This window comes from Hyperolius riggenbachi, chromosome 12 (assembly GCF_040937935.1).
Source record: "Hyperolius riggenbachi isolate aHypRig1 chromosome 12, aHypRig1.pri, whole genome shotgun sequence".
NCBI lineage: Eukaryota > Metazoa > Chordata > Amphibia > Anura > Hyperoliidae > Hyperolius > Hyperolius riggenbachi.
In genome coordinates, this window is record NC_090657.1 from 48,940,513 (window position 1) to 48,963,294 (window position 22,782).

The 22,782-nt window shown below is 46.4% G+C and overlaps 1 protein-coding gene across 2 annotated transcripts in view; it reads right to left on the reverse strand.

Moving 5' to 3' along the window:
- LOC137542281 (vasoactive intestinal polypeptide receptor-like) overlaps positions 1–22,782 on the reverse strand; it is a 188,147-nt gene that overhangs the window by 114,861 nt on the left and 50,504 nt on the right. For both annotated transcript variants that reach the window (XM_068264077.1, XM_068264078.1), the window contains one exon: positions 16,057–16,157. In XM_068264077.1, coding sequence (XP_068120178.1) covers positions 16,057–16,157 — 101 coding nt within the window. The remainder of the gene's footprint in view (positions 1–16,056; positions 16,158–22,782) is intronic.

Below are 22,782 nucleotides of genomic sequence, written 5' to 3' on the forward strand. Positions count from 1 at the left end.
CCATAGGAGCATGGGGAGACATACAAACTCCTTGTAGACAGTGTACTGGCTAGAATTTAGACCTGGGTCTAGCTCTGCAAGGTGGGAGGGCTAGTCATTTAGCTGCCCTGCTGCGCACATGACTATGGTTAGACATTTTCTACTGGTCTGGATTCCCAACATTCTGCTTTTACTGTTTGAAAGTCTGAGCTATGCTCCTTTCTGTGAGACCTTGAGAAGGGTGGTTTACTAATTGTCCTGTTCTTACCCAGCTAATGGGGATAAAGTGAGGAACAGTAGAGCACATGTTTTCTATGAGGCCTCAGTACAAACCATGTTTCCCATAACAAAGCAAGAGAGAGGCCGGGTTCACATTGCAGTTAAAATTGGTCCCTTTCGCAGAACAAACCAGATCGGAGGAACCAACAAACCCTAGATTAAAGCGTACTTGAGATGGTGAGGGAGAGAAAATGTAAATATATCTGGGGCTTCCTCCAGGCTGACCGCTCCCGCACTATCCCCTTCCTCCAAACTGAGCCTAAAAGCAGCCTTGAATATATTGCACCCACAGCATTGTACGTAAAAAGTACAATACTATAGAGCTTAACCTTAATCACCATTGAGATTTTCTGAGAAGTGGGGGTCCCAGTATCAAATGCAGGCTATCGCCTTCTTGAAAAAGCAAACACAGCCAAAAACCCTCCCCCCCCCTCCCCCTCCAAAGAAAAAAAACCAAATGCATGCGATCTTAAAACCTGAACACCACGACAGTGAGAGATATGGGGGGAGGCTACATTACCTAATAAGGTATTAAAGAGAATCTGTACTGTCCAATTTGTACAATAAAAAACAATACCAAAAACAATACCAATCGAGTCACTGTGATCTCCTGGATCCCCTTTCGCCGCTTCCACCGTTCCCTGCAGTGATCCTGGCTTTTAATCGCCAGCTTTAGGCAGTGTTTACAAACAAAAAACATGGGCGCTAACCAGGAAGTGATGTATGTATATATATTGTAGGGGCCATCGGGGCTGGGTAGTATATGGGAGGTACATTTCCCCGGTATTTGGACTATGGTCACTTTAAAACCCTGTGTGGTCCTAGGAAGGGAGTCCGGATTTTAGCAGCAAGCAGTTGCTGCTTGGTTTTTTCTTTTCAGGGACGGACTCCTGGGATGGGAGGGAAGGAAGGGCGGGCCTTCCCATCCCACCTAGGTACACACCTGGTTGTCAGTGGGGCTGAGAGCCTCACTAATTTGGTATTGATGAGATGCAAATTTATGCTTAAGAAGGAGCCTCACAAGCAGTGTGAGGAGAGGTGTTGAAGGAGTAGCATGTATGCTGTGGAATCTCCTGACAAGGAATATTGGAGTATTTGATGGAAGCCAAACCATACCCTGCTCTGTTGTTTGTATGGTATTGGCCTGATGAAAACTGAACTTTGTTTGATCCTGCTGGACTTTATATTACCAAGCTGAAGTAAGCTGAACTGTTATTTTCCACTTATTACTGCTGAACTGAAGCTGTTTTCTTCTACTGCACAATAAACGGACTTTGTTTTATACATCTGTGTACTGCGTGCTGGCTGCGACCCCCTCTAAACTTCACAACTGGTGCTCGGATGCGGGCAGCGCAGCACTGCAGGAAAAGAAAAAGTTCCGTTTAAAAAGTGACATTTAAAGGGCCAGTCTCCTTGTATGCATGATGGAGGAATTGCTGAAACAAATGGCCTTAGCAACTGTGCAGCTACAGCAGAGTATGGTGTCTCAGCAGGCGAGTATGGTGACTCAACAGCAAGCCACGGAAGCCCTGCGAGAGGCCTCAGAGGCGCAAGCCAAAATCCTGCTTGAGGCGGTGCAGAAGCTGGCCCAGGGGAGAGAGACAGCAGGAGCTGCCCCTAGCAACCAGGCGATGGTGAGAGCCAGCCACTTTCTGCAGAAACTAACCCCCACAGATGATGTGGAAGCCTTTCTGAAAACGTTCGAAAGGACAGCAGAGCGGGAAGGATGGCCGAAAGACAAATGGGCTGGTATCCTTGCACCGTTCCTGACGGGAGAACCCCAGAAGGCCTACTACGATCTCAACTCTGCAGACGCCCTCGACTATGATCGACTACAGGCAGAGATCCTGGCCCGACTAGGTGTAACAACAGCGGTCCGGGCACAGAGGGTGTACAGCTGGCAATACCGGATGGATCATCCAGCCAGATCGCAGATGTATGACCTCATCCAACTGGCGACAAAGTGGCTGCAACCAGAGGTACTGACCGGGCCTGAGATGGTGGAGCGATTCGTGCTGGATCGTTTTCTGCGTGCCCTGCCGGTGGGACTACAGCGATGGGTCAGTCATGCGGACCCCAAAAAAGCGGAGCAGCTGGTGGAGTTGGTGGAGAGATATACCGTAGTGGAGGATCTACTCTCTCCAAAGGGCCAGGCGGGCCCCATCTTACCCCGTGTTGCAAGGTTCCCTGTTTCTGGAAAGGGTGCTTCACGGAACCCCGCAACCAGCATCACCAGAAATAGGGAAGTATTCCCAAAAGCCGCTCCGGGGTTGCCACCTGCTATGGCGACACCTCGGAAGGGAGGTGCGATCCAGTGTTGGAGATGTTCTGCTTGGGGCCATACCAGAACCCAGTGTCCACTGCAGGAGGAACCCATGCAGTGTGACGTGCTACAGAGGGTGTCCTTTGTTGCCCAGGAGGTATGCCTGGCAGAGTGCCAGGAGAGCTTTGTGTGTCCCGTTAGTGTGAACCAGGTACCTGCTAAAGCCTTGCTGGACTCAGGCAGTATGGTAACCATGGTGCACGCTGACCTGATTGGAACAATTGACACTGTGCTAAAGCCGCTTAAGGTGGTGTGTATCCATGGAGACACAAAGACCTATCCTGTGGTGCCAGTGTCGATTTCAACTGACTGTGGGACAATCACTCACGACGTCGGAGTGGTAAGAAACCTAATGTGTCAAGTTATATTGGGTCGAGACTTTCCACTGTTTTGGGTACTATGGGAGAATGTCAAAGGGAAGTTATTTAAGGACTCTGATAATAACTTAGCCCCTCCTCCCCCTACCAGAGAACTTGATGCACCAAGTCTGGATACAAATGTTGCAGAAAATGTGTTGCCAAATGATCATGTATTATTGCATAATGATGATGTAATGTTGCCAATGGATGAAAATGGGACTGACCCTCCTTGTCGGGACCCTGAGCAGGTTACTGAGGGGGGGGATGATTCCCCATTACAAGTTATGTTGGGCGAGGATGATGAGGAATCTTCCCCCCAATCTATGCTCCCTGACCTGGATGTGTCAAAAGGGATTTTTATCACTGCACAGATGCGGGATCCAACCTTATCCCATGCTAGAGAACAGGTATCTGTGGTAAATGGAGTTCCCCAGGAACCTGGGGCAGAGGAGAGATTTCCTCATTTTTCAGTTCATGGGGATATGTTATATCGGGTTGCAAAGGTCAGAGAAGAGGTTGTTGAGCAGCTGCTAGTGCCTCAGGAGTTTCGGAGGATGGTACTAGACTTAGCTCACAATGAAGCATTGGGAGGTCACCTGGGTGCCGAGAAAACGGAGGCGCGGATAACTGACAGGTTTTACTGGCCTGGGTTAAAGGCCGAAGTAAAGAATTACTGCGCTTCTTGCCCCACCTGTCAGTTAACCGCGCCAGTGTCCCATTTTCGAAGCCCTTTGGTGCCCTTGCCAATAATCGAGGTGCCATTCGAGCGCATTGCCATGGATATAGTGGGGCCACTGGTAAAGTCTGCCAGGGGGCACCAATATATCCTTGTCATACTCGACTATGCCACTCGCTACCCGGAAGCCTTTCCGTTAAGAAAACCTACGTCCAAAGCTATCGCCCGAGAATTGTTTAATATGTTCACTCGGACAGGTTTTCCTAAGGAAATTCTTACGGACCAAGGAACCCCGTTTATGTCTAAAGTGATGGCTGATGTATGTAAACTGTTCCAGATTAAGCAGATGAGAACCTCTGTTTATCACCCTCAGACCGATGGCCTGGTTGAACGGTTTAATAAGACTTTGAAAATGATGTTAAAAAGAGTGGTTCAAAGGGACGGAAAAGATTGGGATTGTTTATTGCCTGCGGTGATGTTTGCTGTTCGGGAGGTACCTCAAGCCTCCACAGGTTTTTCACCATTTGAACTGGTATATGGGCGCAGACCTCGAGGGTTGCTTGACTTGGTAAAAGAAACCTGGGAAAGTGAGTCCAGTCCCCACAAAAGTGTGGTGGAACACGTTTCCCAGTTGCAAGAACGCATTGCCAAGGTGATGCCCCTTGTCAAGGAACATTTACTGGCAGCCCAAGAAGCGCAGAGTCGGGTATACAACCGCTCCGCGAAAATCAGGCAGTTCCAGGTGGGGGATAGAGTGGCAGTATTGATCCCAACCGTGGAGAGTAAATTCTTGGCCAGGTGGCACGGTCCCTTCGAGATCGTTGAAAAAGTGGGGGAAGTGAATTATAAGGTACATCAGCCAGGGAGACGGAAACCCTATCAACTATATCACGTCAATTTGTTAAAGCCCTGGAAAGAGAGAGAGACCGCTCCGGTTAGGGTGGGTGTGAGTGTTGTACCCCAAATAAGCATTGAGGATGTGAAAATAGCCCCCACTCTGTCCAAATCCCAGGTACAACAAGTAAAAGAGTTTCTTCAGAGAAACAAGGGGATATTTTCGGATTTGCCTGGACTCACGGGGATGGTTGAGCACAACATTATTACTGAGCCCCGGGCTAAAGTGTTTGTCAGGCCCTATCGCATCCCGGAGGCCCGCAGAAAGGCGGTGTCAGAGGAAGTAAAACGCATGTTAGAATTGGACGTCATTGAAGAATCGCAGAGTGAATGGTCAAGCCCGATTGTGTTGGTACCCAAGCCAAACGGAACGCTGCGATTCTGTAACGATTTTCGGAAATTAAATGAAATTTCCAAATTTGATGGTTATCCCATGCCCCGTATGGATGAACTGATAGAGAGGTTAGGCCCAGCCCGCTACATCACCACGTTAGACCTGACCAAAGGATATTGGCAAATACCCTTGGCCAAAGAAGCCAGAGAGAAAACGGCATTTTCTACACCTGAGGGCCACTTTCAGTACAAAAGAATGCCGTTTGGGTTACAGACCGCCCCGGCCACATTTCAGAGAGTTATGGACAGAATGTTGCGTCCACACCAAAGATACGCGTCGGTCTATTTAGACGACATCGTAATCTTCAGTTCAGACTGGGAGTCTCACCTTCCCAAGGTTCAAGCAGTCCTGGATGCGTTAAGGAAGGCGGGTTTTACAGTGAACCCTGAGAAATGTGCCCTAGGTATGGAGGAAGCAAAATACTTGGGGTACATTGTCGGAAGGGGGTTGGTAAAACCCCAAATTAACAAAATTGAGGCAATCCAGGAATGGCCCCGCCCCATCAGTAAGAAACAGGTTCGAGCTTTCTTGGGGATAGTGGGCTACTACAGACGGTTCATTCCCAATTTTTCTACCCTAGCAGCTCCCTTGACTGACTTGACCAAGGGCCGGAAGTCAGTGATGATACAGTGGACGGCAGAGACAGAAAAAGCGTTTTTGGAGCTGAAATCGGCATTGTGTAGTCACCCTGTCCTGGTAGCCCCCGATTTCACTCGAGAATTCGTAGTGCAGACAGATGCCTCAGATGTTGGGTTGGGGGCGGTTCTGTCACAGGTGATTGATGGAGAAGAACATCCCATAGTTTTTCTCAGTCGGAAACTGACGGCCGCTGAGAGAAACTATGCGGTAGTGGAGAGGGAATGCTTGGCCATAAAATGGGCCCTGGACTCCCTGCGCTACTATTTATTGGGTAGGAAGTTCAGGTTGATCTCTGACCATGCCCCGCTAGCGTGGATGAAAAGGAACAAAGGAACGAATGCAAGAGTGTCCCGGTGGTTTCTCTCTCTCCAGGAGTTCAACTATGTGGTGGAACATAGGCCGGGTAAAGTGCACCAGAACGCTGATGCCCTTTCCCGAGTCCACTGTTTAGTGGGTCTATGTGCCTCCACCGCCTCGGGGTTGAGGCAGAGGGGGGGGATATGTAGGGGCCATCGGGGCTGGGTAGTAGATGGGAGGTACATTTCCCCGGTATTTGGACTATGGTCACTTTAAAACCCTGTGTGGTCCTAGGAAGGGAGTCCGGATTTTAGCAGCAAGCAGTTGCTGCTTGGTTTTTTCTTTTCAGGGACGGACTCCTGGGATGGGAGGGAAGGAAGGGCGGGCCTTCCCATCCCACCTAGGTACACACCTGGTTGTCAGTGGGGCTGAGAGCCTCACTAATTTGGTATTGATGAGATGCAAATTTATGCTTAAGAAGGAGCCTCACAAGCAGTGTGAGGAGAGGTGTTGAAGGAGTAGCATGTATGCTGTGGAATCTCCTGACAAGGAATATTGGAGTATTTGATGGAAGCCAAACCATACCCTGCTCTGTTGTTTGTATGGTATTGGCCTGATGAAAACTGAACTTTGTTTGATCCTGCTGGACTTTATATTACCAAGCTGAAGTAAGCTGAACTGTTATTTTCCACTTATTACTGCTGAACTGAAGCTGTTTTCTTCTACTGCACAATAAACGGACTTTGTTTTATACATCTGTGTACTGCGTGCTGGCTGCGACCCCCTCTAAACTTCACAATATATATATATACATATATATATATATATATATATATATATATATATATATATATATATCACGTTAGAGTATACTACAAGTTTTTATTACATGGTGAATTTTCTGCACTCCAGTCAGAGATTCTTACAGTTTCTCAGTATGGGCAGCTCCCTCCCCCTTAGACAAGCTGAAATTGAGAGCAGAGACCTGTCTGTGAGGGATATAAACAAAGCACAAACACAGAGCCTGCAGGGGGTGTTGTGGGGGTGTGCATAACTTCTCCCTATCACAGCAGAGGCAGTGCATTCCTGTCTGAGTCGACAAAGCTTGACAAAGACAACAAGATTAGATATATTACAGAGACAGTGCAACTAGACAAGGCTGCAGTAATCCAGACCACATTAGAACAGGTATAGGAACTTAAAGGATAGAAGAAATAAGGCTGAACATTTTGTTACAGAGTCTCTTTAAGAGGGATACAAAAATACATTTAGGGTGACTCTATAATATATGTAAGGAGGCCAGTAGCAATGGCCCTACATTGTATGCACTTTAACCCTCCTGGCGGTCTAATAAATTCCACCAGGAGGCAGCGCAGCAGTCTTTTTTTTTTTTTTTTTGCGTTCTGCGCACCTTCCACCTAGAGGGGAGTGATATATTTGTTCATTATCTAGCGAGTTTTTATATATACTATCTACATTGATGATTAAATTACGCTGGCCATTGTGCCTCATTATGTACTAAGTATTGATGTTTTTCTATTTTTAGAATAGGTAGATGCTGTATCCGGAGCATTCGCTCCGTGTATTTGATGGGATATGATGGGTGCTCGCGGCTTTTGTGCTGCCGCCGTCGGATCCGGCTGCCTTCTGGCGTCTCCCGCCCCTTCCCCTGGGCCTGCGTGTGGGGGGGCGGGGCTTGGCGGACGCGCCGGGCGCACTATTCGGCGCGCCCGTCGTGTCTGCCTGCCCCGCCCCCCCGCTCGCGTTGGCCCTGGGGTGGGGGCGGGGGGTGTCGCATCTGTGGCCGGATTGGACGGCGGCCTGCACATAGCTGCGGCGCCCTGACTGGAGGGACACGCCTCCTGAAGAAGCCGGAAGAGCCGGCGAAATCGATTGAGGACGCTGTCCTCCGCCATTAGCACACTGGGTCCGCTTCTCCCTGCCGCTTCCATGCATCTCCAGCTCTCCTCATCTCAGCACCGTCTCCCCCTGCTTGCTTGAGTAGCCATACTCACCATCAACCATCCGGAATCAACTTCTTAGGACACAGTAAGAGCCCAACGGGCAAAGACATTGCTTTCCATTAACAGCCTGGCCATGCAGCAACACATGTGCTGCTTCTGCATGAACCTGATGTTTTGATGTGACCATCTGCTGTGCCTTACTGATATGGGCTGGACTGCTGATTCATGTGCTGATTCATGTGCTTCAATGCCTGCCTGCTGACTGCATACATGTGCTTACTGCATACTTGTGCTCATTGCAACCCAATGGCTGTCTATCAAGATTTAAGTCTGGCTTTTATGACATGATCTGCTTAACACATGCTGCACTATAATCCTTGAGTCGCTGCTTCTGCTCTAACACACCATACTGGCTGTTTCATATCCTATTTGCTATGTGGACATTTATTGTGGTGAGCTGCAAGTATTGGGGGAGATGAAGATGCCTCTTGCTCTGATATGCTGATGCAATATTTGGATCCCTTTTTGAGTTCACTATCTGCCTGCAGGCAGTATACGTAAATCAATCTAGTGGAATTTCTGGATTGGCTCGGTGGATCCGAGTCCATTGTGAATTCACAAAACTACCTACATCTTATGACCTAGTTCATATCCTAACTGCGCAGTTACTAGACTGGTTCAGTACCATATGCATGCTTGAGCTATCTTAGCGAGAATTTTAGGGGGAATCTGGGTGATTGGGGGGAGCGGGTGGGTTTATGTGGATGGTGGTCTTTGGCGGGAGTTGTCTTATGTTGCATGTTTTTACAATTTTTGACAAGTAATTAATAACGTTTTGTACTCTTTTTGAATTGTAGGTGTTTGTGCTCAATCAGGTCACACCCCTCCGTTACCCTATCTCAAAGTTTACTTCTATTTAGCTTTGGAGTTGGGGGACCTGCATGACTACAAATTTATCACGCTTTCTTGTACCCCGGGAGATTAATACCCACATTACGTGGGATAATTCTATCCACAGGATCAGGGATTCTACAACAAGCGTTATAGATAGGTGAGCTTGTGAGATGCTCCAGTGGGACAGTCTCCTTGCCCGGGTGGAGAGGGAATGCACGCAGACGCAGGGCACGAGAGATGCACAGCAGCTTATTAATGGTGGCTTTAGGAAATTGACTAAATTATATGAAAGAAAGTCTAAAGTATGGTGGAATTTGAAATATAATAAAGTATATTTGGATGATCAGTTTGCTCCTCTCTGGCTACGGTTTCAGGTTTTCCCCCACCGTCGAAATCTGACTGAAGATTTCAAGAAACGATGGGAGAGGAATTTTGAATGTTGTGCTAAAATTTGCTTAACTTTGATGAATGAATTGGATACAGAAGACCTAAAGGCAATTGAAGAAGAGATCCAAAAGATCTCAGATTCTCTAAAAGCATTTGAAAAGGAACCCTTATATAAAATCCGTAGTGAGGAACTTGACAAACACACTACCCAATTTAATAAGGATTTAGTTGTACACAGGGACCAAAAGGTCCTACGCGATAGAACGGCATACAAAATTGGCTCCGCCTACAGGTGGAGTAACCCGAGGAGACGACCTCCAGTTAAACCCAAACCTCCGAAGGGAGAAAATCCCAAGCAACCTCAACCAGCGGAGGAATCAGATTCGTCTGTTGGCAGTAGTGTTCCTGTTTCGGATAGTTCTGCTTCTGGTATTGATAATTCTAAGCAATACAATTTGCGACATAAACAGATTGCACAGACTGCACCCAAGACAGGTAGCAAGAAAAGTAAGGACAAAGAAAAAGACAACATCCAAAGGGATACTGATTCATCATGCCAGGAGGACTCAGATGGGGTTTCACCTTCCTCATCCTCAACCTCGGCTTTTTTAGCCAACGGTCGGGGGTCGGGAAGGTGATTAATGCGGACTGTAAGGGAGCCAACCCCTCAAATGCAGGTCTGGAAGTCATTAATTTGACAGGTGAAATTATTCCCCAGACATACCTAACACTATTGTCAAAGGGTTTGGGTTTTTGTCCCACACACAACATAAACGTTTTTGATACCATAGTAGACTTGCATTTGTTTGGGAGACGCATTTTATTACAGGCCCTTTACGGTGATAAATCGAGAAAGGTTCCTTCGCACACCTGGGAAAAACCGTGGTCAGATGAGGACCTGGCTGCTCTCCAAATTTTGAATGAGCTACATGATAATACTGAGACGGGGTCTCAACCTGAAGAGACCGACCCAGTCGCATCCTACTTCGTCCCCAATCTGGATGAAGTGGGATTACGTAATTCCTCTAAAAAATTTCCACCTTTCTCTATGTATCCCAATTTGAAGACCTTCATTGAGGTGGTGGAAAGGGACATTTCTAAATTGAAAGGTCACAAGTCAGATAGGGATAATCTAAATCCGCTGGAACGAAATACACTTATGGATTTGGTGACCAATAAGAGATGGGTCATCAAGCCATCAGACAAAGGAGGTAACATAGTGCTTATGAAGGTGGAATCGTATAGAGAGATGTGCCTGGAAATCCTCAATCAACATAACTGTTATATGAGGGTCCCTTCGTCCAGGGCCGCACGCTGCCAGAGGGAGCTGTTCGCAATTATTGATGACGCTTCATCTCGCATGGTGATTGATTTAGATACAGTGACATTTTTAAAAGTACCGTATCCAATTTTACCCACATTTTATTCACTTCCCAAAGTTCACAAAAACTTAAGAAAACCTCCGGGGCGCCCGATTGTGTCGGGTCGGGGCTCTCTTACTGAACGCGCTAGCGTTTATGTGGACCGACATCTTCAATCGCATGTTCAAACACTACCATCTTATATCCGTGATTCCTCTCATTTATTACAAATTCTTGAGGATCTTCAGCTTCCCCCTGGTGTATTGCTTGTGACCTTGGACGTTGAGGCCCTATATTCATGCATACCGCATGATCTTGGGGTAGAGGCCGTAAGAATTTTTCTTAGTGAACTAAGTATACAAAACACGGCCCACAACATGTTTCTATTGACCCTGTTGGATTTCATTTTGAGAAATAATATCTTTTTATTTGAGGACACCCACTACCTCCAGGTGCAGGGGGCTGCGATGGGCACAACTTGCGCTCCGTCGTATGCCAACCTGTACCTGGGGGCGTGGGAGCAAGAACTATTTTCTGACGAGGGCTTGTCGATGTATCTGTGTCACGCCTTGGCCTGGCACAGGTACATCGACGACATCTTGGCTTTCTGGACGGGCGGTGGAGATCTTTTGTCTGAGTTTGTTGAGATGATTAACAGGAACACATGGAACCTCAGATTCACGATGCATATGAGCCATGTTGAAGTCCCATTTTTGGATCTGTTGATTCTGGTCTCGGCTGAGGGTCTCGTCTCCACATGTCTATATAGAAAAGAAACTGCTACAAATGCACTGTTGAGAGCTGAGAGCTTTCACCCAAGGCATACCATTAAAGGTATCCCTACTGGACAATACCTACGGGTTCGACGTAATTGTTCTGAAGATGATGTGTTTCGGAGTGAGGCCGTTCAGCTGAGATCCAGATTCAGACAAAGAGGTTATAAGGATAGGACCCTTATAAAGGCATACAAAAGAGCAGACGCAAGTAATCGAACAGTACTGCTGAGGAGTAATATACATACTGCTCGGGGCAAGTCTGAGGTTACGAGATTCTGTACCAAATTCTCAGCACAACATCAGGAAGTGTCCAGAATTTTAGAGAAACATTGGCACATTCTTTTCAATGACACCAAATTAAGCACGATTGTAACAAGTACCCCACTCTTCTCATTCCGCAGGGCACCATCTCTGCGGGATTTTTTGGTTAACAGTCACTTTGTCGATCCCCAGGCTAGCACGAGGCATTGCAAGGCTACAGGTACATACACTTGTGGTGGCTGCTCAGTATGTAGATATATTCAGGTGGGCAGATCTGTTCGCCTACCAGATGGTCGTGAATGGCATTACCCACATTATGTAAACTGTAGTACTCCTCTTGTGGTGTACCTGTTGATCTGCCCCTGTGGGGCCTTCTATGTGGGAAAGACCAAAAATGAGTTTCGGTCGCATATTTCGCAGCACATCACAAGTATTAAAAGTACAAATTTCAACAATCTTACCCCCGTGGCGAGACACTTTAAGTCCGTCCATGGGGGCAATTTCCAGCAATTGCGTTGTGTTGGCCTGGATAGGATCCACAGTGCTGTGAGAGGTGGGAATATGGATCGCCTATTGTTACAGCGTGAGGCGCGATGGATTTTTGACCTTGAAGCGACTAGATCGCCCGGTCTCAATGAAAACACAAGCTATGTCCCGTTTCTCCCACTTTAGTGAAGGTTGATTGGTATGGCTGCTTGTGTCTGCGTGGCGGGTCTCTGTCTCCCCTGGGCACGTTGGGAGGCCTCCTTTTGGGGTGTCTCACTCACTCAACTTTATGCTATAATACATTACTGTGATGGAAGGTTCTGGCAATGCCAGGGATATGCTCCCCTTTTGCAGGTGGGTGTGCGTTCTGCGCACCTTCCACCTAGAGGGGAGTGATATATTTGTTCATTATCTAGCGAGTTTTTATATATACTATCTATATTGATGATTAAATTACGCTGGCCATTGTGCCTCATTATGTACTAAGTATTGATGTTTTTCTATTTTTAGAATAGGTAGATGCTGTATCCGGAGTATTCGCTCCGTGTATTTGATGGGATATGATGGGTGCTCGCGGCTTTTGTGCTGCCGCCGTCGGATCCGGCTGCCTTCTGGCGTCTCCCGCCCCTTCCCCTGGGCCTGCGTGCGGGGGGGCTTGGCGGACGCGCCGGGCGCGCTATTCGGCGCGCCCGTCGTGTCTGCCTGCCCCGCTCCCCGCTCGCGTTGGCCCTGGGGTGGGGGCGGGGGGTGTCGCATCTGTGGCCGGATTGGACGGCGGCCTGCACATAGCTGCGGCGCCCTGACTGGAGGGACACGCCTCCTGAAGAAGCCGGAAGAGCCGGCGAAATCGATTGAGGACGCTGTCCTCCGCCATTGGCACACTGGGTCCGCTTCTCCCTGCCGCTTCCATGCATCTCCAGCTCTCCTCATCTCAGCACCGTCTCCCCCTGCTTGCTTGAGTAGCCATACTCACCATCAACCATCCGGAATCAACTTCTTAGGACACAGTAAGAGCCCAACGGGCAAAGACATTGCTTTCCATTAACAGCCTGGCCATGCAGCAACACATGTGCTGCTTCTGCATGAACCTGATGTTTTGATGTGACCATCTGCTGTGCCTTACTGATATGGGCTGGACTGCTGATTCATGTGCTGATTCATGTGCTTCAATGCCTGCCTGCTGACTGCATACATGTGCTTACTGCATACTTGTGCTCATTGCAACCCAATGGCTGTCTATCAAGATTTAAGTCTGGCTTTTATGACATGATCTGCTTGACACATGCTGCACTATAATCCTTGAGTCGCTGCTTCTGCTCTAACACACCATACTGGCTGTTTCATATCCTATTTGCTATGTGGACATTTATTGTGGTGAGCTGCAAGTATTGGGGGAGATGAAGATGCCTCTTGCTCTGATATGCTGATGCAATATTTGGATCCCTTTTTGAGTTCACTATCTGCCTGCGGGCAGTATACGTAAATCAATCTAGTGGAATTTCTGGATTGGCTCAGTGAATCCGAGTCCATTGTGAATTCACAAAACTACCTACATCTTATGACCTAGTTCATATCCTAACTGCGCAGTTACTAGACTGGTTCAGTACCATATGCATGCTTGAGCTATCTTAGCGAGAATTTTAGGGGGAATCTGGGTGATTGGGGGGAGCGGGTGGGTTTATGTGGATGGTGGTCTTTGGCGGGAGTTGTCTTATGTTGCATGTTTTTACAATTTTTGACAAGTAATTAATAACGTTTTGTACTCTTTTTGAATTGTAGGTGTTTGTGCTCAATCAGGTCACACCCCTCCGTTACCCTATCTCAAAGTTTACTTCTTTTTTTTTTTTTTAAATCATGTAGCGAGCCCAGGGCTCGCTACATGATAGCCGCTGCTCAGCAGCATCCCCCCACCCGCTTCGATTGCCATCGGCGATCTCCGATCAGGAAATCCCGTTCAAAGAATGGTATTTTCTGGAGGGCTTCCCCCGTCGGGCGGGATGACGTCACCGACGTCAGCGACATCGTGACGTCATTGGGAGTCCCGATCCACCCCTCAGTGCTGCCTGGCACTGATTGGCCAGGCAGCGCACGGAGTCTGGGGGGGGGGGCGCGGCGCGACGGATAGCGGAGATCGAGCGCGGGGCGGCGGTGATTGGTGTGCTGACACAGCTAGCAAAGTGCTAGCTGCGTGCATCAAAAAAAAATTAAGCAAATCGGCCCAGCAGGGCCTGAGAAAACCTCCGGGGTTACCGCCAGGAAGGTTAAAACAAACCTGAACTGAAAATTAAAAGTCAAAATAAACATGCACACATCATATTCAACTCCCGTGTACTCATCAACCTCTTTCTCCTCTCCTGCGTCCTGTTTGTCCACTGTGATCGATAGAATTCTCCATCCTCCATTTTAAAAATGGCAATGATACTGTAACAGCTTCTGGGTCAGCACACTGTTAACCAGTAATATCCCTTGAGCCATAGGGAAACATGGACACTACCATGCACATCAATTGTCCTTTCAGCTATAGCTGACAGCAACTGATACATTTCAGTTCTGACAACATCTTGTCAGAACTAGAAGGGATCGTTGAAAAGAAAATGAGCTTTTGAGAGTAACTGACTGTGAGGTAAGTATATAATATTCATTTTCAGGTACATCATGTGTTTGGTTTTAGTATTTTACTCGGTTCAGGTTCCCTTTAATTATATACTGGGTCACCATTGTGAAAACACACTTGGGGGCATTGTTAATTGTGTACTGAGGGTAGGGCCAATGTAATAGGGATACAGCTAATGGTACTACTACACAGGTAACACTGTTAGGCAAATAACACGGGGGGCAATGTACAACAACGAAAGCACAGCATGGGGGCTACATCATTAATTATTCGCATTCACATATACAAGATTTCACCCGTGCCTCACCCTTCCTCTGGAATGCCCTTCCACAACACATCCTTCACTCTCCAACATTTGACATCTTTAAACACTCCTTTAAAACTCACTTTTTCTGACAAGCATACACTCTACCTTAGGCGATTTCTCTTTGACCTAAGTCCAAGTTGCACTCCTACTAGATATCCTAAAAACACACTGCCTCTGGGTATGTTTATTGTAAACTACCCAACTTCTTGTTCCAGCCTGGCCGCCTATTCCTTTAGATTGTAAGCTCGCAAGGGCAGTGCTCGCTCACCCTTTTGTGTCTTGGAATTTGTTATTCATTTTGTATTTTGCTATTTATTACACATTTTATTTATCATGTTACTTTTGTCACCGTAATTACCAATCCTGTATTTTATATTGATTCTGTATTTTGTTACTAATTTTGTATACTGTTGTATACCATTGTCTGTATTATTACATACCTGGTGATTGTTTCTTACTTTGTACAGCACCATGGAATATGTTGGTATGTTGGTATATATATATATATATATATATATATATATATATATATATATATATATATATATATATATATACATTTCTTGAAAAGTTTTCAGTTTCACTGCTTTATGTCCATTTTCCTCTCTAAGTTCGATTTTTCTGAATGGAAAAAACAGCCAGTCTAGAGCAGTAAAATCAATGAATGCAAGCATATGATAAAATGGTTTTGGAGAAACCATTTGGCTTGGTCGAATTACAGTAGCTCATTACTTCCAGATAAGGGAGAATTAGACAGGCGGTTACCTCTAAATACACACAGGGTGGTGTTCTCTGTTTTCCTTCTCTCCTGTGGAAGAGTTTAGGTCCTCTTTGTTGTGGCCTGCATATAGCGTTACAGTCGAGGCGGTATTGTTCGGTGAATTGTAGTAATTGGGACAGATGTCTCTTTTATTTATGATACAGTAGGAGGGCCTGAGAGTTAGGGAATAGCTAAGAGTCAGGGTAAGGGAATAGCTAAGAGTTTGACTGTAAACAGCTGTGTTCGGCTCTTGTAGAAAATTAGCCTGCTAACTCAGTGTCCAGTTTTCTCTCCAAGTTTGATTTTTCTGAATGGAAATAGCCAGTCTAGAGCAGTAACATCAATGAATGCAGGCATATTATAAAATGGTTTTTGAGAGCTTGCTATTTCTGCAGTGTTCACATACCTCTTCATCAGTGTCAGTGCTGCTGTTGAAGAAGCAGGCCTTCAGATAAGGAGGGGAGTGGGGGCTCCAGCCATTCTCCGTGCAGTTTCTGCTGATGGCCACTATGAATACAGAAAGAGAGCTCAATATGGAGCTGCATGTTAATAGTATAGGTCATACATCTTTATACACAAGAGCTACTTAATCAGTTTGCAGCTAATAGAGATGAGGCGCAATGACAGCGTACATTTGAATACGGCGCTGGTAGACTTGGGCGCAGGATCCAGCTGTTAAATGGCTGGTCCTGCTTCTGCACAAGTCCGGGGCGTTTTAATTACTATTCCCCCTCCAGGTCGACATGGATAGTGGGGGAATGAAATAATTCGGCTTCCAGCGATTGCTGGAGGCCGAATTATTGTGTTTTTTAAGCAACTTCGGCTCCGTCTTGTGACGGAGCCGACCTTCCTCACTGAGCGCCGCTATAGACTGATTCCCATTACAGTCTATGGCGGCGCTGGCTGCGCCCAAATCTAGCAGCGCTGAAAAGCACTGCTCCGCAATGACAAGCCATGTGCAGGATAAATATTTAACCTCTGGCAGCTAGCAAGTGAACCTCTGCTGTCTGTCTCTAGCTGTAATTAAAGCTGAACAGCAGGCAGCTAAGCACACAGATAAAATACTGCATAGGAGAAATATCTCACTTTTCAGGACATTTTAATTCTATCTTGCCAGTCCTGATATATGTGTAGCTCTGAGTCCATATTTTTCAAGTGCAGGTAAAGAGGAACCAATCATTCCTAAATGAACTTAATCCCAGTCAGTAGCCGATATCCCCTTTCCCAACAGAAATCTTTACCATTTCACTAATAGTTTGTCAGGGCCGTCTGTGTGGCTGATTATTGAGCTGAAACCACTCCCGCAGTGTGATGTCATAAGCCATGGCCATGACGGTTTCCTGTCTGTGAACCTCAATGCGTTGTGGGAGATAATGGCCGTTGCCAACTACCAAGCAAGCAGCACCTCCCTCTGTGCATGTGTATATCTAGGAAAAAAAACAACCCTTTCACATTGTTAGTTGGTGTGTTTATAGATAAAAGCAGTGGGTAATGTCTGTTAGCAGTATAAATGAAGACCTGCCGGCTCACAGTGGATCAAACAACATGAGCAAATTCAATTCATCATTTCTTGATCTGTCTTCCATTTTTTAACTGCTTGCTTTGCAAGGCCTCGATATATCCCCCCCCCCCCCCTTATACCTTTATTTAAGTTCATTTTAAAGCCACACAGCATGGGCAGCCCATACCTTACCCACCAGACCCCCCCCCCCTTTCCCATCGATCAGCACACCATTGTAGTAAGCAACAAATGTTTATTCATTCGGATGCCATCAAATGAAAAGGATGCTATTCATAATTTATAGCTATATATGAGCATTGGGATTACACTTTGTACTATGTTTGTATTGCATATACCTTAACCACTTAACGACCGCCCCCAGCCGATGGGCGGCGGCAAAGACCGGTCCCAAACGACCGCAATACGCCCATCGGCGGGGGCGGCTGCGGGAGTGGCTATGCGGCGATCGCGTCATTCGTGACGCGATCAGCCGCCGGGGACTGGCTCCGCCCCCCGTTCGCCGTAACCCGCCGGCCGTTCGGAAGCGCCGGCGGGTTACTGGCATCCGGATCGCCGCTGCAACAGTGTATAATAGGCTTTGTAATGTATACAAAGCCTATTATACTGGCTGCCTCCTGCCCTGGTGGTCCCAGTGTCCGAGGGACCACCAGGGCAGGCTGCAGCCACCCTAGTCTGCACCCAAGCACACTGATTTCCCCCCCCCTGCCCCCTGATCGCCCACAGCACCCCTCAGACCCCCCCCTGCCCACCCCCCAGACCACTGTTTGCACCCAGTCACCCCCCTAATCACCCATCAATCACTCCCTGTCACTATCTGTCAACGCTATTTTTTTTTTAAGTCCCTAATCCGCCCCCTACTCCCTCCTGATCACCCCCCCACCCCTCAGATTCTCCCCAGACCCCCCCCCCCAGACCCCCCCCCCCCCCGTGTACTGTATGCATCTATCCCCCCTGATCACCTGTCAATCACCTGTCAATCACCTGTCAATCACCTGTCAATCACCCGTCAATCACCCCCTGTCACTGCCACCCATCAATCAGCCCCTGATCTGCCCCTTGCGGGCAATCTGATCACCCCCCCACACCAATAGATCGCCCGCAGATCCGACATCAGATCACCTCCCAAATCCATTGTTTACATCTATTCTCTCCTCTAAACACCCACTAATTACCCATCAATCACCCCCTATCACCACCTGTCACTGTTACCCATCAGATTAGACCCTAATCTGCCCCTTGCGGGCACCCAATCACCTGCCCACACGCTCAGATTGCCCTCAGACCCCCCCCCCTTATCAATTCGCCCGTGCAATATTTACATCTGTTCTCCCCTGTAATAACCCACTGATTACCTGTCAATCACCCATCAATCACCCCCTGTCACTGCCACCCATCAATCACCCCCTGTCACTGCCACCCATCAATCAGCCCCTAACCTGCCCCTTGCGGGCAATCTGATCACCCACCCACACCAATAGATCGCCCGCAGATCCGACATCAGATCACCTCCCAAATCCATTGTTTACATCTATTCTCTCCTCTAAACACCCACTAATTACCCATCAATCACCCCCTATCACCACCTGTCACTGTTACCCATCAGATTAGACCCTAATCTGCCCCTTGCGGGCACCCAATCACCCGCCCACACCTCAGAACGCCCTCAGACCCCAGCCCTGATCACCTCGCCAGTGCATTGCTTGCATCTATTTCCCCCCTCTAATCACACCTTGAGACACCCATCAATCACCTCCTGTCACCCCCTAGCACACCTACCCATCAGATCAGGCCCTAATTTGCCCCGTGTGGGCTCCTGATCACTCGGCCAAACCCTCAGATCCCCCTCAGACCCCCTTCCGATCACCTCCCCAGTGCATTGATTGCATCTATTTTCCCCTCTAACCGCCCCCTGAGACACCCATCAATCACCTCCTGTCACCCCCCTAGCACTCCTATCCATCAGATCAGGCCCAATACATCCTGTCATCTAAGAGGCCACCCTGCTTATGACCGATTCCACAAAATTTGCCCCCTCATAGACCACCTGTCATCAAAATTTGCAGATGCTTATACCCCTGAACAGTCATTTTGAGAAATTTGGTTTCCAGACTACTCACAGTTTTGGGCCCGTAAAATGCCAGGGCAGTATAGGAACCCCACAAGTGACCCCATTTTAGAAAGAAGACACCCCAAGGTATTCTGTTAGGTGTATGATGAGTTCATAGAATATTTTATTTTTTGTCAAAAGTTAGCGGAAATTGGATTGTTATTGTTTTTTTCACAAAGTGTCATTTTTCACTAACTTGTGAGAAAAAATAAAATCTTCTATGAACTCACCATACCCCTAACGGAATACCTTGGGGTGTCTTCTTTCTAAAATGGGGTCACTTGTGGGGTTCCTATACTGCCCTGGCATTTTAGGGGCCCTAAACCGTGAGGAGTAGTCTAGAAAACAAATGCCTCAAAATGACCTGTGAATAGGACGTTGGGCCCCTTAGCGCACCTAGGCTGCAAAAAAGTGTCACACATGTGGTATCGCCATACTCAGGAGAAGTAGTATAATGTGTTTTGTGGTGTATTTTTACACATACCCATGCTGGGTGGGAGAAATCTCTCTGTAAATGGACAATTGTGTGTAAAACAAATAAAAAAATGTGTCATTTACAGAGATATTTCTCCCACCCAGCATGGTTATATGTAAAAATACACCACAAAACACATTATACTACTTCTTCTGAGTACGGCGATACCACATGTGTGACACTTTTTTGCAGCCTAACTGTGCTAAGGGGCCCAAAGTCCAATGAGTACCTTTAGGATTTCACAGGTCATTTTGAGACATTTGGGTTCAAGACTACTCCTCACGGTTTAGGGCCCCTAAAATGCCAGGGCAGTATAGGAACCCCACAAGTGACCCCATTTTAGAAAGAAGACACCCCAAGGTATTCTTTTAGGTGTATGATGAGTTCATAGAAGATTTTATTTTTTGTCACAAGTTAGCGGAAATTGATATGTATTGTTTTTTTTTTCACAAAGTGTCATTTTCCGCTAACTTGTGACAAAAAAAAAATCTTCTATGAACTCACCATACTCCTAACAGAATACCTTGGGGTGTCTTCTTTCTAAAATGGGGTCACTTGTGGGGTTCCTATACTGCCCTGGCATTTTAGGGGCCCTAAACCGTGAGGAGTAGTCTAGAATCCAAATGCCTCAAAATGACCTGTGAATAGGACGTTAGGCCCCTTAGCGCACCTAGGTTGCAAAAAAGTGTCACACATGTGGTATCGCCGTACTCAGAAGAAGTAGTATAATGTGTTTTGGGGTGTATTTTTATACATACCCATGCTGGGTGGGAGAAATCTCTCTGTAAATGGACAATTGTGTGTAAAAAAAATCAAATAATTGTCATTTACAGAGATATTTCTCCCACCCAGCATGGGTATGTGTAAAAATACACCCCAAAACACATTATACTACTTCTCCTGAGTACGGCGGTACCACATGTGTGGCACTTTTTTGCACCCTAAGTGCGCTAAGGGGCCCAAAGTCCAATGAGTACCTTTAGGATTTCACAGGTCATTTTGCCACATTTGGTTTCAAGACTACTCCTCACGGTTTAGGGCCCCTAAAATGCCAGGGCAGTATAGGAACCCCACAAATGACTCCATTTTAGAAAGAAGACACCCCAAGGTATTCCGTTAGGAGAATGGCGAGTTCATAGAAGATTTTATTTTTTGTCACAAGTTAGCGGAAAATGACACTTTGTGAAAAAAAACAATTAAAATCAATTTCCGCTAACTTGTGACAAAAAAAAAAAATCTTCTATGAACTCACCATACATCTAACGGAATACCTTGGGGTGTCTTCTTTCTAAAATGGGGTAATTTGTGGGGTTCCTATACTGTCCTGGCATTTTAGGGGCCCTAAACCGTGAGGAGTAGTCTTGAAACGAAATTTCTCAAAATGACCTGTGAAATCCTATAGGTACTCATTGGACTTTGGGCCCCTTAGCGCAGTTAGGGTGCAAAAAAGTGCCACACATGTGGTATCGCCGTACTCAGGAGAAGTAGTATAATGTGTTTTGGGGTGTATTTTTCCACATACCCATGCTGAGTGGGAGAAATATCTCTATAAATAGACAATTGTGTGTAAAAAAAATAAAAAAATTGTCATTTACGGAGATATTTCTCCCACCCAGCATGTGTATGTGTAAAAATACACCCCAAAACACATTATACTACTTTTCCTGAGTACGGCAATACCACATGTGTGGCACTTTTTTGCGGCCTAACTGCGCTAAGGGGCCCAAAGTCCAATGAGCATCTTTAGGCTTTACAGGGGTGCTTACAATTAGGCACCCCCCAAATGCCAGGACAGTAAACACACCCCACAAATGACCCCATTCTGGAAAGTAGACACTTCAAGGTATTCAGAGAGGAGCATAGTGAGTCCGTGGCAGATTTCATTTTTTTTTGTCGCAAGTTAGAAGAAATGGAAACTTTTTTTTTTTTTTTTTTTTTGTCACAAACTGTCATTTTCCGCTAACTTGTGACAAAAAATAAAATCTTCTATGAACTCACCATGCCTCTCACTGAATACTTTGGGATGTCTTCTTTCCAAAATGGGGTCATTTGGGGGGTATTTGTACTATCCTGGAATTTTAGCCCCTCATGAAACATGACAGGTGCGCAGAAAAGTCAGAGATGCTTGAAAATGGGAAAATTCACTTTTGGCACCATAGTTTGTAAACGCTATAACTTTTACCCAATCCAATAAATATACACTGAATGTTTTTTTTTTTATCAAAGACATGTAGCAGAATAACTTTCGCGCTCAAATGTATAGGAAATTTTACTTTATTTGAAAAATGTCAGCACAGAAAGTTAAAAAAGTCATTTTTTTGACAAAATTCATGTCTTTTTTGATGAATATAATAAAAAGTAAAACTCGCAGCAGCAATCAAATAGCATCAAAAGAAAGCTGTATTAGTGACAAGAAAAGGAGGTAAAATTCATTTAGGTGGTAGGTTGTATGACCGAGCAATAAACCGTGAAAGCTGCAGTGGTCTGAATGGAGAAAAAGGCTCTGGTCCTTAAGGGGCGAAAAGACTGTGGTCCCGAAGTGGTTAAAGTGACACTGAAGCAAAGAAAAAAAAAAACATACGATATAATGGGCCTGATTCACAAAGCGGTGCTAACAGTTAGCACGCTGGTGAAAAGCCCTTTATCATGCCTAAACTCAGTTTAGGCATGATAAGTTTAGGTGTGATAAGTTTAGGCATGATAAGTTTAGGTGTGATAAGTTTAGGCATGATAAGTTTAAGCACCAACTGCGTTAGCACCGTAGTGCACAGCTGATCAAAAGTTTTGCGCTAGCAAAGTCTGGTGCACTTTGCATAGAGTTTAATGGCGCTGCTTTGCGTGCGGGACTTTGCACTCTATCTACACTTATCTAAACTTAGCATGCCTAAACTTATCACACCTAAACTTATCATGCCTAAACTTATCACGCCTAAACTGGCTTTTCACCAGCGTGGTGCAATGGTTATCACGCCTAAAGTCTCTAACTGGGTTAGCACCGCTTTGTGAATCGAGCCCAATGAGTTGTATG